This window comes from Sorex araneus, chromosome X, assembly GCF_027595985.1.
Source record: "Sorex araneus isolate mSorAra2 chromosome X, mSorAra2.pri, whole genome shotgun sequence".
Taxonomy (NCBI): Eukaryota; Metazoa; Chordata; class Mammalia; order Eulipotyphla; family Soricidae; genus Sorex; species Sorex araneus.
Genome location: NC_073313.1, coordinates 297,990,527 through 298,006,143, shown reverse-complemented (window position 1 = coordinate 298,006,143; position 15,617 = coordinate 297,990,527). Strand labels below are relative to the sequence as shown.

The 15,617-nt window shown below is 44.7% G+C and overlaps 1 protein-coding gene across 1 annotated transcript; it reads left to right on the top strand.

The window, feature by feature from the left end:
• Window positions 1-1,408: 1,408 nt before the first annotated feature.
• Window positions 1,409-3,696, top strand: LOC101542512 (lithostathine-like). Its single transcript, XM_004612073.2, has 5 exons — window positions 1,409-1,502; window positions 1,762-1,880; window positions 2,107-2,244; window positions 2,848-2,965; window positions 3,243-3,696. Exons 1-5 carry the CDS (start codon window positions 1,433-1,435, stop codon window positions 3,308-3,310), a joined length of 513 nt encoding a protein of 170 aa, XP_004612130.2. The 5' UTR covers window positions 1,409-1,432; the 3' UTR covers window positions 3,311-3,696.
• Window positions 3,697-15,617: the final 11,921 nt, after the last annotated feature.

Below are 15,617 nucleotides of genomic sequence, written 5' to 3'. Positions count from 1 at the left end.
ATTATTTGTTCTAATATTAGGCATAGCCTTAAGGACATTGATATATGAAAGAACATACCAACACCAATAAACCAGGTTTTAAGGAACTACAGTTCACTTTCCACCAAACCACCTTCATGTCACTTATTTTACCATTTATTTTTAATTTTCTTTTCTCTGGGGCAATTTTTCCATGGGATTATTTCATTTAATTATTTTGTCTTCAAAATCAGTCTGCTCCAGAGCCATTGGGTTTGAGAACTATGATATTCCAAGTGACCTAATGGAGTTCCGGTGACATATGATGAAACTTGACAACAGGACAGTACTTCAAGGAGGGGGTCCTAGGATAAGGCACCACCCAGGCCCATCAGTGCTAGCAATTATTGGAACTATCTTATAGAGCCACAGCCATTCAAAGTAACACACAAGGACCTTGCCTGGGACAATGTGTTAACAGGGTTGACTGCATGAAAGGTTCTGCCTTTTGTCAACATATTATCATTACGCCTTTTAGACTGCTTATTTGTGTGTCTGTGTGTGTGTATATGTGCGTGTATTATGAGGGTGACCCCTGTAGACATGTATATTTTATAGTATTGTTTTGTGTAACATTGACTAATCAAATACTATTTTACTTTTTGATTCAGATGGTTGTGTAATATAATTAAAATATTATTAAGAACATGACAAATTTAGAGGACCTAAACAAAGATGGTTTACAGATGACATTGTAAAACTTCTCTTTGTCAAGCTTACTGTTCCTGTCCTGAATTCTAGAAATTCTTCTGCTTTTGAGTGGTACCAAAGAAAAAATGTAATGAGATCTGATACCATATCTTGTAGGCTATAAGAAAAAAATTGATACATGGGGAAAATTACAGGTGACAGTTTTGCCGAGAAGGCGTTAATCTCGTATCTGAAAAAGGCTACTCCTGTGGCAATTCCCAGCCACTTCGAGGAAGACTCCTCCCCATTTCAGAAATTTCCTAGAACCCTGCCTTGCCTTTCCCAGCAGCCGTCACAAGGTCAAAACTTTGTGTCATTCATTGCACCGCCCCTCCCTCAGAATGTCTTTTAAAAGGCTCATCGTTCTTCGTATAACACACCATCAAAAGTCTCCGGCAAGAAAGGTAAGTGGGAGTGGATACAAGATGGTCTGAAAGTCAGGGTTTGCTCTCAGATACCAGAGAAAGGGTGGAAAAGATTCCCGCTCCTGAGAGGACACAAGCGCTGTCAGACTCATAGTGGTAAACCTGAGAGGTCTCACGAGTAGAATATCAAAATCTGAAATCTGTTCTGTCACCATACTGGGAGACAGAAGTTAGTCAGATAAACATATTCCTGAGATTAAAGAAATGAAACAGGGAGATGGAGCAGTGGCTCCTCTGCTTGCCTTCTGCCTGGTCCAACTTCTATCCCTGCCTCTGATAGCCTCCTCCAGTGAGACAAGATGCTGCCTCCCATGGCCTCTGTTGCTTGGCTGGTGCTCTCCTGCCTGCTGCTCCAAGCCCAGGTGAAAGGTATGCATTCCCACTTCCAGCCCCTGTGTCGTGGAATCCTCTGATCTGAGAGTGCACTTTGGACATTTTATAAAGTCCAAGTGAAATAGTGGAAGAGATGATTCCTCACCTAATCTTTCTGGCTTCATGTGAAAGCATTCTGAAATGCTGAGGGATGGTCATTGTAAACTATTCCAAGGACTGTCCTCATGCATATCCACCAACAAAATACTCATCCTTCTTTTGCACTACAACACTCTTTTATAATTTGCTCTGTCAGGTGAAGACCTGCAGAACGAAGAGCTGTCTCCACGAGCCAGGTGCCCCAAAGGCTCCAAGGCCTATGGCAACTACTGTTATGCCTTTTTCAAGATAGCAAAAACCTGGATGGATGCCGATGTGAGTAGCGGTACTTCCAACTGGGATGTACATTTGTGTGTGTGGGGGGGGGTGGAAGTAGGAGGCCTTAGACAATGGAGTTCAGGGGAGTTTCCATTTTATTGCGACATGCTAGGTAGAATGATAAGCACCATTTACAGTCCACCTGCTTTTGCTTATCTTCCTCCACTTCCTAAGTCCCAGTGTGAATGCAGGCTTCTCCTCAATCTCTTCCTTCCTCTCCTAGTCGGAATGCCAGAAACGTCGCAATGGACACCTTGTGTCTGTGCTCACTGAGTCTGAAGGCTACTTCGTGGCCACCCTCATCAAGAACAGTGGGACAACTTATTCTACTGTCTGGATTGGACTCCATGACTCCACTGAGGTGAGATTACATCTTCTGTACTCGGGCAGCATTATAGCTACATTTGCCATCCTGAGTCACCCGATCTCCTTAGTCTACCCAATAATTAGATCAGGCAACACTGAATTTCAGATTAGTCAGATCTTCTCTTATAAAATTAGGCCCTGAGCCCATCTGAAGTTGTGGGTTGTGTGTTGTGGCTTCATCTCTACCTGATATTGTTGCCCATTTTCAAACAGTCTGTACTAAAGATCTCCTAGGTCAGTTATGTGCTGTCGCCAGTGATGGTACCTTAAATGTGCCAAGTTGTTGATAAATGAAGGGTGTATACCCTGTCAACTACAAAATCGTCATGACTTTTGAGGCTCAGAGGTGCATAGCCTATATTTCCCCTTGTGTTGTGCTAAACAATTCTTGCTACTCTGAGTGGTATTTGTGACTTTGACTCTTACACACTAGATCAGGGCTTTCAAGAGGACTTTTAGAGTTCCTGTCTAGATCACCTCCACAAAGAATCAAAAAGATTTTCTGATGCTGGGTGTCACTCAGGGATTCCAGTGAAGATGCTGCCAGAGCATTCCAGGGACAATTGAGAATCAGGTTTCATCTGTCTTTTCTTCACAGAGTCAACCCCATGCAGGTGGATGGGAGTGGATTAATGGTGATATGGTGAACTATGTGGCCTGGGAGAGAGGAACCCCTACCAATTCCGGGTACTGTGCGGCCGTTCTTAGCCACACAGGTAAGAACAAGTCAAGCTTCTGCATGCAGATCTGTTCCATTTCTGCCATATCCCCAAAACAATTTTTAAGCCTGTTGGAAGGGAGTAATTTTCCAAACTCATGACTGTTTGTCCTTCCCCAGCCTCTCTCAGCTGTCTTTTCCTTGAGCCCCTTTTCCTTGGAGCAGGAGTAGGACACAAAAAGGGAGGCAGGAACTTTGATCCTGTCTATGATGCCTCTCTCTCAGGTTCACAGCTCTCACCACTCCACTCATTCCTGTTCTTTTTGTCTCTTTAGGCTATGAAAAATGGCAAAATTTTAGCTGTAAAACTTTGCTGCCCTACGTCTGCAAGTTTGAGGGCTAAATCAGATCAGAAATCTACAGGCTGAATCAACATGCAGCACCCCGAGCATGTTCTTTAGTCTTATAATGGATCCTGGAAGCAAATCTTCCCCCGATTTCAACTCTGGACAACACATTCTGTATATCTCCTCCCCAGTCTCACCACAAGCCTCTCTTGTATGCATCTAGCCTGGTTTGTCACTGTCACTGTTATCCCATTGCTCATTGTTTTGCTCGAGCGGGCACCAGTAACGTCTCCATTGTGAGACTTGTTGTTACTGCTTTTTAGCATATAGAATACACCACAGATAGCTTGTTAGGCTCTGCCGTGCGGGCGAGATACTCTTGGTAGCTTGCCGGGTTCTCCGAGAGGGGTGGAGGAATTTAACCCAGGTAGGCCATGTGCAAGGCAAATACCCTACCCACTATGCTTTTGCTTCAGCCAGGGTTATCAAATAATGTTAATAAATAGTTTTATCCACATGTTGTCTTTTGCATTCTGTTCTCAGACTGAGAAATAATTGTGAGTGAGAGAAATCTAGTTCTTCCATCATCCACCTTCATCCAGATCCCTTAAGAAAATCCTAATTGTAAATATCCACTTTGCTGGTCCAACAATTGTAGCATGTAGTACCATCCTCCTGTTTTTCATAGATTTGCTTGAGCATGAACCAGTAGAGTGTTGCTATTGTTTTTGGCATTTTGAATATGCCATAGGGACCTTGCCTCAGCCTTGCAGTTGGGATACTCTTGGTAGCTTGCTGGTCTCTGAGAGGCACGGACGAATTAAACCTGGTTTTGGGGCTGGAGTGATAGCACAGCGGGTAGGGCGTTTGCCTTGCACGCGGCTGACCCGGGTTCAAATCCCAGCATCCCATATGGTCCCCTGAGCACCGCCAGGGGTGATTCCTGAGTGCATGAGCCAGGAGTGACCCCTGTGCATTGCTGGGTGTGACCCCAAAAGCAAACAAACAAACAAACAAAAAACCAAACCTGGTCCTTTGCAAGGCAAACACCTTACCCACTGTGCTTTCGCTCCAGTCCAGCTCTAGCAACATACCCCTGCAAAGACGCTTGACTTAAGTCCTGGATTCTGAGTCTCAGCCTGCAAGCCCACTCAGCTGTGCTGTCTCCGCTCACATTGTCAGCTATGCCCGGGACACTCTAGATTCCCACCCCCAGCTTCATACCTCTTTTTTGTGGCTCATGTAGGTTTGCTCCAGTCTCTTTGCTTTCCACCTCCCAGAAAGAACCAATCTATAGGAAGCAGAAACTTCTGCCTAAGCATCCCAGAGACATGCATGATTAAAGAATTCTCCAAGGCTGTGTTATGCGCGACTCTCATTGGTGTCTTTAGCTGTGTCCATCTGAGGACTGGACTGATTTTCAGTTCATTAACTTGCCTACATAGTTTGGCTGCCTGTTAATTTCTTTCACCACCTACGGTGCAGACGTAGGTGGTTCCAACACCTGTTGCACTCTCTTTTCCCATGCGTAAGTTTGTGAAACCTTTAGGTCCTTTATATGTAAGCATGATGTGCTGATTTATTTTTACATTTTATTGAATTACCCTGAGATAGTTACAAGCTTTCATGTTTGGGTTACAATCACACAATGATCAGACACCCATCCATCTACCAGTGCGCATTCCCCACCACTAATATCCCTGTATACCCCCCCTTTCCCACCCTCCCCCTGCCTCCATGGCAGACAATATTCCCCATACTCTCTCTCTACTTCTGGGCCTTATGGCTTGCAACACAGACACTGGCCTGGTGGTGTTTGTGATACTTCCCTCTCACATCCTGTGCTGATGTTAGCACTCTTGCACTCAGTCTTCCTGGAGCCTGATTTTACAGGACAATACCTCTGAACTCGTGCCATGAGTCTGCAGCTGCAGCAGTGACACTCACTCATGCTGCCCTGTGGCTCATGTCATACAACTGAGGACCTGCCTAGCCCCAGAGCGACCGTCCCTGCTGAGTCTTGCCAGGGTTTTGGCACCGTCAAAACTTTGTGTTCAGGATCTGAGCTTTATTCTGTGTAGCCTGCAGTGTTTTTGTTTGGTGGATGACTTCTGGGGCAATACAGGGCAGTGCTGGCCCAGAGACTGTCTCACTGTTGGCCACTGTGTGGATACTCCTCCAGATGTAGCCCAGAGGTGCTATCCTCTGCCCAGACTCCTATTGGGTGGCTCCAGGGAAAGGCTGATACTCAGTGTCAAAGTGCCCTTTTGTTCAGATTGTTTCCAGCTCTTTGCTTCCAAACTCGGAACATGAAAGTTACATTTTAGAAATAAGCTTTCAGCCTGCGGACAGAAATGAATTCATTGTTGCAATTTCTGGTTAAAGTCAGCTGAGTAGCAAGCGGGGTTTGCAGGGTTCCACCTGGCTCTGCTCTGGTCACTCACCATCAGGGATCCCGGAGATTGAACGGGGGTCAAGCATGCACATGACGGGGCTGTGCTCTCTTCCCCACGCCTCAGGGGTTCCCTCGACGTCTCACACTATTGGGCCTGTGCCCTTCCCAAGTCAGGACACCTCCGGGCGTGGGCGCCTCGCGGCCAGGTCCCCAGAAGAGCCACGCAGGCCTGCACCCCTTCCCGCTGGTGTCCCCAAGAACACCTGATTCCCGTCAGGTGCCCTCCCACGCACTGCCCTTCACATGGCCCCACTAGACCCGTTTTTCTTTTGCCTGTCTGTGGCGAGTGTCCTCCAAGTGTGCTCTTCTCCGTGTACCCTTGCCCACCTCCTCCAGCTGTAGGCCTTCGGCCACTGAAGGGGGAGCCCGTGTCTGGGGACCCCGAGGAGCACTGGGAGTCAGCGGCTGCAGCAGCACCACTCATGCTGTATTGCTCCTGTCATGGAGCTGAGGGTCCTGCCCTCCCAGAGGGACTGTCCCTCCCGAGTGTCCCACGCACAGCTGGGGACGTGGCTGGGCGCAGGACATGGGCCCATGAGACCCTGCAGGAGCAGGGGATGGGGTGGTTCTGCAGACACAGGAGAAGGATTCAGGTGGGCTCGCTCTGTGCTGGCAAACTCACCAGGTGGTAAAAGTGATCCTCTAAAAGACTTCAGAAATCACAGCTGAGCTCAGGCTGGTGCTTCACCCAGAGCTGTGGCTCCAGCCCTCTGTGGCTCGTTCCCCCACTTTACCCCCCTTTCTCATCCGTATACATTGTCTCTTGTGGGTTTGGGGGCCACACCTGATGATGCTCAGGAATCACTCCTGGTGGGGCTTAAGGGTGGTTCTGGGGAAGGAACCAGGTTGACTGCGTGTGGGGCCACTTCAACTTGCTGTTTTGTGCTCTGGCCTAACTATTTCAGATTTATATATCCTGGCACCTTATGCTTCAATGGTTGTGACCTGTGAGGCCAAGTGTTTCTATACCTTCTTTTTTTTATATTTTTTCTTGGACTGGAGAAATAGCACAGTGGGTAGGGCATTTGCCTTGCACACAGCTAACCCGGGTTTTATTCCTCCGTCCCCCTCTGAGAACCCAGCAAGCTACTGAGAGTATCCCGCCCACACGGCAGAGCGTGGCAAGCTACCCGTGCGTATTCAATATGCCAAAAACAGTAATAACAAGTCTCACAATGGAGACATTACTGGTGCCTGCTCAAGCAAATTTATGAACAACGGGATAACAGTGCTACCTCTGAACTCATGCATTCAGTAATAATCCATTTTTTTAAATCCATAAAATAAATGAACAGAAAGCTAAACTATGTAGGCAAGTCAATGAACTGAAAGCAAGCCCAGTCCTCATATGGACACAGCTGAAGCCTCCTGTGAGAGTCGTACATAGCACAGCCTTGGGGAATTCATAAATTGTGTATGTTTCTAGGCTACTCAGCAGAAGTTTCTGCTTCCTATAGATTGGTTCTTTCGGGAGGTGGGAAGCAAAGAGACTTGAAGCTAATCTAGGTGGACCTGGGTGTGTGTGTCGGGGGGGAGGGTAAGTGGAAGCTAGATTGTCTTGGTAAAGCTGACAGTGTGAACAGAGACAGAGCAGCTGAGTGGCCTTCAGGGTGAGAGACTGATCAGGCTTCAGAATCCAGGACCTACGTCAAAGCAACTTTTCAAGTTTATGTCTGTCCCTCTCTTTCTGACTCATTACACTTAACATGATACTTTCCACAATGATCCACCTATATGCAAATTTCATGACTTCATCTTTTCTGATAGCTGCATAGTATTCCATTTTATAGATGTACCAAATTCTTTAACTAGTCATCTGTTCTCGAGCACTCGGTTTTTTTCCTTATTATGGCTATTGTAAACAGTGCTGTAGTGAACATATAAGTGCAGATGTGCAGATGTCATTTCTACTATACTGTTTTGCATCTCTGGGATATATTCCCAGAACTGGTATTGCTGGGTTAAATAGGAGCTCAATTTCTAATTATTTTGAGTCATCCATACTGTTTTCCAAAAGGGCTGAATCACTCAGCATTCCCACCGGCAGTGAAGGAGGGTCCCTTTCTCCCACATCCATGCCAACACAAGTTGCTTTTGTTCTTTAGATGTGGGCCAGTCTCTGTGGTGTGAGATTGTATCTCATTGTTGTTTTGATCTGCATCTTCCTGATTAGTGATGAGGAGCATTTTTTCATGCGTCATTTGGTGATTCAGATTTCTTCTTTGAGAAAGTTTCCTTCATTTCATTTCCCCATTTTCTGATGGGATTAGATGTTTTCTTTTTGTGGAGTTCAACCAGTGCCTTGTAAATCCTTGATATCACCCCTTATCAGAGGGATATTTTGGTGAATATCCTTTCCCATTCTGTTGAATGTCTTTGTATTCTGGTCACTGTATCTTTTAAGGTACAGAACTTTCTCAGTTTAAGGTAGTACCATTTGTTTATCTCTGTTTCCACTTGCTTGGCCAATGGTATGACACCTATAAATATACCTTTAGCTTCAATGTCGTGGAGGGTTTTGCCAACCTTGTCTTCAGTATACTTGATTGACTCCATCTTAAGACCAGAAGAATATAAGAGGAGCTGAATGTTAATTAAGTCCATAGATTGCTGACATGATCTAGTGCCTAAACTTGCATACATAGGGTAAACGATTTTTACAGTCATGGTCTTGCCATTATTTTTAACCCAGAGACAGGAAGAGGAGAAATGAGTGACATGTATAAATCTTTGAAGCTGATAGACATCACAGGAAGAAGTTCTTCCCTTCTTTTTTTTTATATCAGGTTTCTCCTTCAAGAGAAAGTGGCTCAATGAAAAGAGAGGTGAGAGAGATTAGGAAAGGCAAATGAATCATGAATTTGGAAATTTGCTCTCTACACAAGGTCAAGCTTAGAAACGGGTTTTGAGGAAATACATAGATGGGAGGAGTTCTGAAAATAGAAGCTTGCTTCATTTTTCCCTGATCTATAGGAAATGGCCCCACAGTAACCTGAGCCAGTTGGCATACCATACTCCCAGGTAACATATTGCAGCAAATCCCTCTAGTCCACTCCCCATCCATTTGGACTTCAACCCTGTGGCAGACAGGACAATTGACACCTGAGTCTCATTTGCCCATGGAATACTCTGAGCATCATCTTCACTGGAATTCCTGAGTGACATCCAGTATCAAAGAATCTATTTGACTCTTTGTGGAGGTGATCTACGGAGGAACTCTTGAAATTCCTTCTAAAGCCTTGTTCTAGAGACTAAGTCAGAATCACCAACACCTGTCAGAGTATCAAGGATTGTTTAGCACAATATGTGGTGCAATATAGGCTATGCACCTTTTCACCTCAAAAGCCATGTAGATTCTTTATTGGCTAATGCAATCACCCCTCATTTATCATCAAATCAGTACTGCTAACAGTACTGCTAACAGTACATAACTGACCTAGGAAGCCATTAGTGCACATTGTTGAAAATGGGATGGGGGTGCATTTTGGTAGCAGCTAGAAATGAGGGCACTTCACAGAACCCAGATCTTTACAGGGCTCTGGGAATCAATATCCAGGAGAGCCTCTGACTTCTTTGACTTCCCAGACTTGCCTGGTATAATTCTTGGACAGGCTCAGGAGACACAACAGCCAGAATTACAAATGTAGCATTAAAGTTATCTGAGTACAGAAGATGTAATCTCACTTCTGGGTAGTCCTGGAGTCTAATCCAGATAAGAGGGGCTTCAGTATTACTCAAGTTCATGAGGGTGGCCACAAAGTTGGCCACAGACCTAGTGAGCACAGACACAAGATTTCCTTTTTTTAGTTTTATTGAATCACAGTGAGATAGTTACAAGCTTTCATGTTTGGGTTACATTCTCACAATGATCAGACACCCATACCTCCACCAGTGCACATTCCCCACCACCAATATCCTGGGTACCCCCCCCCTTTCCCACCCTTCCCCTGCCTGCATGGCAGGCAATATTCCCCATACTCTCTCTCGACTTTTGGACATTATAGCTTGCAACACAGACACTGAGAGGTCATCATGTTTGGTCTGTTATCTACTTTCAGCATTCATCTCCCATCCCAACAGTTTCTTTCAGCCATCACTTTCTTAGTGATCCCTTCTCTATTCCATCTGCCTTCTCCCCTCCACACAGTCACAAGATTTCCATAGGGACGTTTTCGGCATTCCCACTATGAGAGAAAGTAAGAGGAGAAACATGGTGTAGCAATGGAAATTTGAAAGTGGATGGAGAGAAGCAAGAGCAAGTGTACTGTATATTGTGCTTACTTGTCTACCTAGTATATTCCTATAGAATGGAGGTTCCCCTTAACTCCACTGTCAAAAGACCCCCTGTAGGATATCATTGGTCTGTCCTTTGTCCCTTGCCACAAAGAGTTTAGGTTTATCTGGTAATAATCTCTAAACATTTTAAGACAACATTGGTATGTCCTGTTTCCCTTGCCACAGGAAACTTAGGTTTATCACCAATGTTCCTGAGGCATTTCCATTTATCTGTAAACTCCTCTCTATGCTCTCTTCCCTAATTCGTCTATCACCATTTCCCCCTAACCAGACTTTGTTAACTTGTACGTCAGATTCCTCAGAAATCTATGATTTTAAATTTATAAGTGAAATATTTTCTTTCTCCTCTATGTCTTTTGAATAGTTTAGTTTAAAGCAATGTCCTTTTTGTATGGACAAAGGAAGACAATTATATTATGCTTTATAACTAGTGATTTAATTCACTTCACCTGTATCACTTGTAGTCCCGTTGATCTTCGATTTGCTCAAGCGGGCTCCAGTAACATCTCCATTTGTCCCTGTCACGAACTAGTGTAGCCCAATGATACCTGCTTGCTCCAGGAACAGAAAGAGCCTCAAATCGTTCATTCAGAGATTTGATGAAGAAATCTGACCATCTAGTTGGTGGGCGGCCACGAGGTCTTCTGATGTCCCGTGGAATCCAGTCTGTAACAGCACTAGTCCAACGGTCGTCTCCGAATCGCATTACATGACCGGCCCATCTGATTTTTGATGCCTTGGCAAACTAGACAGCATCCCTGATTTTTGACCATCGACGGAGGTCAGAACTCCGGATTCCTTCTCTCACTTGAGTGAGACATGATATTCCCAGCATAGCTCTTTTGATTCCTCTTCGGGATACCCTAATAGCATTCTCATCCTGCTTGCATAGGGCCCAGGTCTCTGAGGCATATGTTAGTGCATGAAGAACGGTGGAATCGAAAAGATGTGCCAGGAGTCGGAGGTTCTTCGTTCTCTTAACCACCTCTTCGACGCTCTTGAATGCATTCCACGCTGCTCTCTTCCTCCTGCGCAGTTCTGGCACCAAGTCATTCCTCATGTTGATTTCTCGACCCAGGTACACATAGCTGCTGCCTTCGGAGATGCTCATTCCATTGAGAGCAAATAGAGCTTCAGGGACCAGTTCATTTTCCATGAACATCGTCTTGTTGAGATTCAGCTGCAATCCGACCTTTCCACACTCGTGGTTGAAGTCTGCCAACATTTGTGCTGCTTGGCTAATGTTTGGTGTTATGAAAATGATGTCATCAGTGAAGCGGAGGTGGTGTAATTGCCGACCGTCTATCTTCACTCACATTCCTTCCCATTCCAGTTGTCGCATGATGTTCTCAAGGGCGGCACTGACACCACTACCCGGACACCGCCACCCTCCAGGTTGCTCTCTGGACACTTGGGCGTAACCTCACGCACGAGTGAAGCCCCGCAAAGCCAGGTAATCAGAACTTTGAGACCTTAGCTCTAGGTTCAATGAGACTTGGAAACAAGATACTCTGTCTGCCTCCTCCAATCCCCCGCATCTGAGGGAGATTGGATAACATAAAACACCATAAAAAATACCTATTATTCCCACACCATATTTGATAGGGTTCAAATTTGGTGTGAACCATGATAACACCTCTAAAGGCGATTGGAGGCCGCCCTAAAAGCCTCCGTCCCTCTTGGAGAGCCCGGCAAGCTACTGAGAGTATTGAGCTCACAAGGCAGAGCCTAGCAAGTTACCCGTCGTGTATTCGATATGCCAACAACAGTAACCACAATTGGCCTCATCCACCTGTCACCGAAAGAGCCCCCAATACGGAACTGTTAAGGGATTTAATTAGCTTTGAATATTACTCATTCCCGGGCATCTGCTTTCTTGACTTAAGACTCTATTGTCCTTAGTTTCTAGCACCCCAAAAGCGGAGTCCTGACAAGGGACTGAAAAGACCCGGGCAAGCTGTGAGCTAACCTGGCATCGATATGGGCCAGGCCAAAGCACCATGATTCTTAACTATAAGTTAAGAGTGATCATGGACAAATGCTGTCATGATCCAAAAGCAACAATGAGACTAGGACCCTGCTAGGGCTAAGAAAGACTAATCTGGCCTGAGCACTGTAGTCTGAGATTGAGATGGCCCCAGGAGAGCAATTATATAAACTTAATGTATCTCTTACTGTGTCCATACAAAATGATTGATATTATGAATGCTAATATGTTAGTTGTACAAGGAGAGGAGAAACACACCCATGGGATTCTGCTCTTGGGTGGGTGTCCTGCTAAAAGAGAATCTGTCCTAGAAGCAGTATCCCCTGAGGGAAAGAACTTTAACCCTATTGATTGTGACCACACCTATGTGTAAGCCCCAAACCCTCGTGCTTGGGGATTTAATTGGGCTGTAAGAGTGGACTGGGGGATCCAGTGCCAGATCCGGAGAAGCCAGATCGAGATCCAGATCCTGGGCCAGAAGGAGAATGAAGTAGCATGGGGGAGGAAGAAGCAGGAAGATAATCAGAGGAGAATGGAGAAAGGGAATGGAATAAACTGCAACTGAGGCCAACCAGCCTGGCTCCCATTCCTTCCTTCACCTACTACATCATCGCCATCAACCTCCCCGGGTTGGGGAAAGTGGCTCAAGACTATCAAAGGTGGGCAGCAGGAGAGATAGAGCACCACTGTCCTGTGCCTGTGTACTTCTTTTTTTGTGTTTACAAAGTACTCCCCCCACACACATCCCAGTTGGAAATACAGTTACTCACAGATGCTTCCATCTAGGATTTTGGTGACATTAAAGGCATAGCAGCGATTGTCATAAGTGAATGAGTTTTGGGGACACCTGATTCGTGGAGGCAACTCTTCATTCTGCAGGTCTTCCCCTGACATAGAAAAATATTAAAAAGTGTTGTAGTGAAAAAGAAGAATGGGTATTTTTTCGGAAAAGACATGTAGGAGCATATGCAGGAGTAGTGGAATACTTGGAATAGAACTTGGAATAGTGAAACATGACAATCCCTCAGCATTTCCAACACATTCAGAATGCTTTCAAGTGTAACCAGAAACAATCGTTTCCACTATTTAATTTGGACATTACAAAATGCCCAAATTGCACTCCCATGTCTGAGTATTCCATGACAGGGGCTGGATGTGGGAACTCTTTCCTTTCACCTGGGATTGGAGCACCAGGCAGAAGAGCACCAGCCAAGCAACAGTGGCCATGGGAGGCAGCATCTTGTCTCACTGGAGGAGGCTGTCAGAGGCAGGGATAGAAGTTGGGTCAGGCAGAAGGCAAGAAGAGGAGCCACTGCTCCATCTCCCTGGTTCATTTGTCTAATTTCCAGATGATTGATTGCTCTCAGTGTGGTGACAGAACAAATTTGATATTCTGAATATTCTACCCATGAAGCCTCTCAGAGTTATCACTGCTGAGTCTGACCGCATGTATGTCCTCTCAGAAGTGGAAATCTTTTCTCTCCTCCCTCCAGCGTCTTGCATCAGATCCCGCTTACCTTTCTGGCAGGGATCTTTGATAGTCTGTCAGGTCAGGAAGGACCAGCCTTGTAAAAGATGTTCTGAGGTTGGGACACTGCAATGAATAATGCAAAGTTGCAACCTTGAGGTGCCTGCTGGGAAAGACTAGGCAGGGATTCCGGGAGGTTCCTGAAATACGAAGGAGTCTTACTAGCAGTGGCTGGGAATTGCCACAGCTGTGCCTCTTTCAGATACCAGATAAACATTGTCTCAAGACTACAAACACCAATACATTAATCTTTTCACTATGACTAATATATGGAAGAGTTTTAGCACTATTTTCCTTGTGTTTTCTTTATTTCTTCTCTCTTTTTGTAAAAAATTTTCAGTATCATGTTATATATTCTTAGAAAATTTTATTTTCAGAAAAATTACATCAGAAAATTCATGTCAATCAGAAAAACTCCCTTTATTTATAAGTAATCTACTAGGAATTCATCAATATAATAAATATATGCAGATATAATTTTTATTTATAAGTATATTTATAATTTGATAGAAAATATCAATGGAAAGGTGAAAGAAATGATTATTTATTTCTCTACTCAAACAGTTTAATTAGTAATACATTTTAATCTCTCCATATAGTCTTTTAGACAAATTTTCAATCAAATGGTTTCAAAAACACATGAGTCTGTGAGTTGATAGTGTTTTTAAGTTAAATTATAGTGAAGTAAAAAGAAAACTTGAAAAAAAAAGCAAGTAGTAATGTGTAGATAACTTGTACCATTTGTCTGTTGTACACTGATTTGCATGAGCTGTGGCCAGTGTTGTCTCCTTTCATCCCTATCGCATGCTAGTGTAGCCCAATGGTGTCTGCTCTCTTCAGGAACATGAAGGGCCTCAAACCATTCATTTAGGGTCTTGACAGAGAAGTTTGACCATCTCGGAGGTCGGCTGCCATGCAGTCTTTTGACATCTGGTAGAATCCAGCAGGTAACAGCTTCAGTCCAGCAGTTGTCTATAAGTCACATTATGTGTTCGGCTCATCTGATTTTCGACACCTTGGCAAATGAGCCAGTGTCCCTGATTCTTGATCTTCAACGGATGTTGGAACTCTGGATTCCTTCTCTGACTTGAATGAAACGTGATATTCCAAGCGATAGCTATTTTGATTCTTCTTCAGGATACTAGAATAGCGTTCTCATCCAGTTTTTGTAGGGTCCAGGTCTCTGAGGTGTATGTTTAGTGCAGGAAGAACAGTGGAGTCGAAAAGATGTGCCCAGATCCAGAGTTCCTTCATCCTCTTAACCTTGTTTGCGACACTCTTGGAGGCGTTCCACTTGCTCTCTTTCTTCTGTGCAGTTCAGGTGCCAGGTCATTTGCACGTTGATTTCTTGATCTAGGTACACATAACTGCTGTATTCAGAAATGTTTGTTTCATTGAGGGCAAATGGAACATCAGGAACTAATCTGTTTCTCATGAACATTGTCTTCATGAGATTCAGCTGCATTCTGACCTTTAAACACTCACAGTCCAAGTCAGACAGCGTTTGTGCCACTTGGCTGATATTTGGTGTTAATAGTACGATATCATCAGTAAAGCGGAGGTGGTGTAGTTGTCAATCATCTATCTTCACTCCCATTTCTTCCTATTCCAGTCATTGCATGATGTTCTCGAGGGTAGCACTGAAGACTTTTGATGAAATGGTGTCACCCTGCCGAACTCTTCACTTTACGTTGATCATCACTTCTTTGTAGAATGGTGAGATCCTGGTGGTGAATCCATAATACAGCTCACAGAGGATCCTGATTTACTGAGTTTGAACACTCTGTTTGGCTCGGGCTTCTCTGACCACTTCATTCTCAATGGAATCAAAGGCCTTCTTTAAATCAATGAACATTAGAGCGGCATCTTGAACTTTCACAAAACCTCAGTGAGCTTGGTCACCATGTGGATATGGTCGATCATGCTGAATCCTTTTCCGAACCTGACTTGCTCACATGGTTGTCCTTTGTCCAGTGTTCTGCCAATCCTATTCAGGATGACTCGAGTGAATCGCTTGTAGATGATGGACAGCAGGCAGATCACGCAATAGTTGCTGATGTCATGGATGTCTCCCTTCTTGTACAACAGGACAGTCCT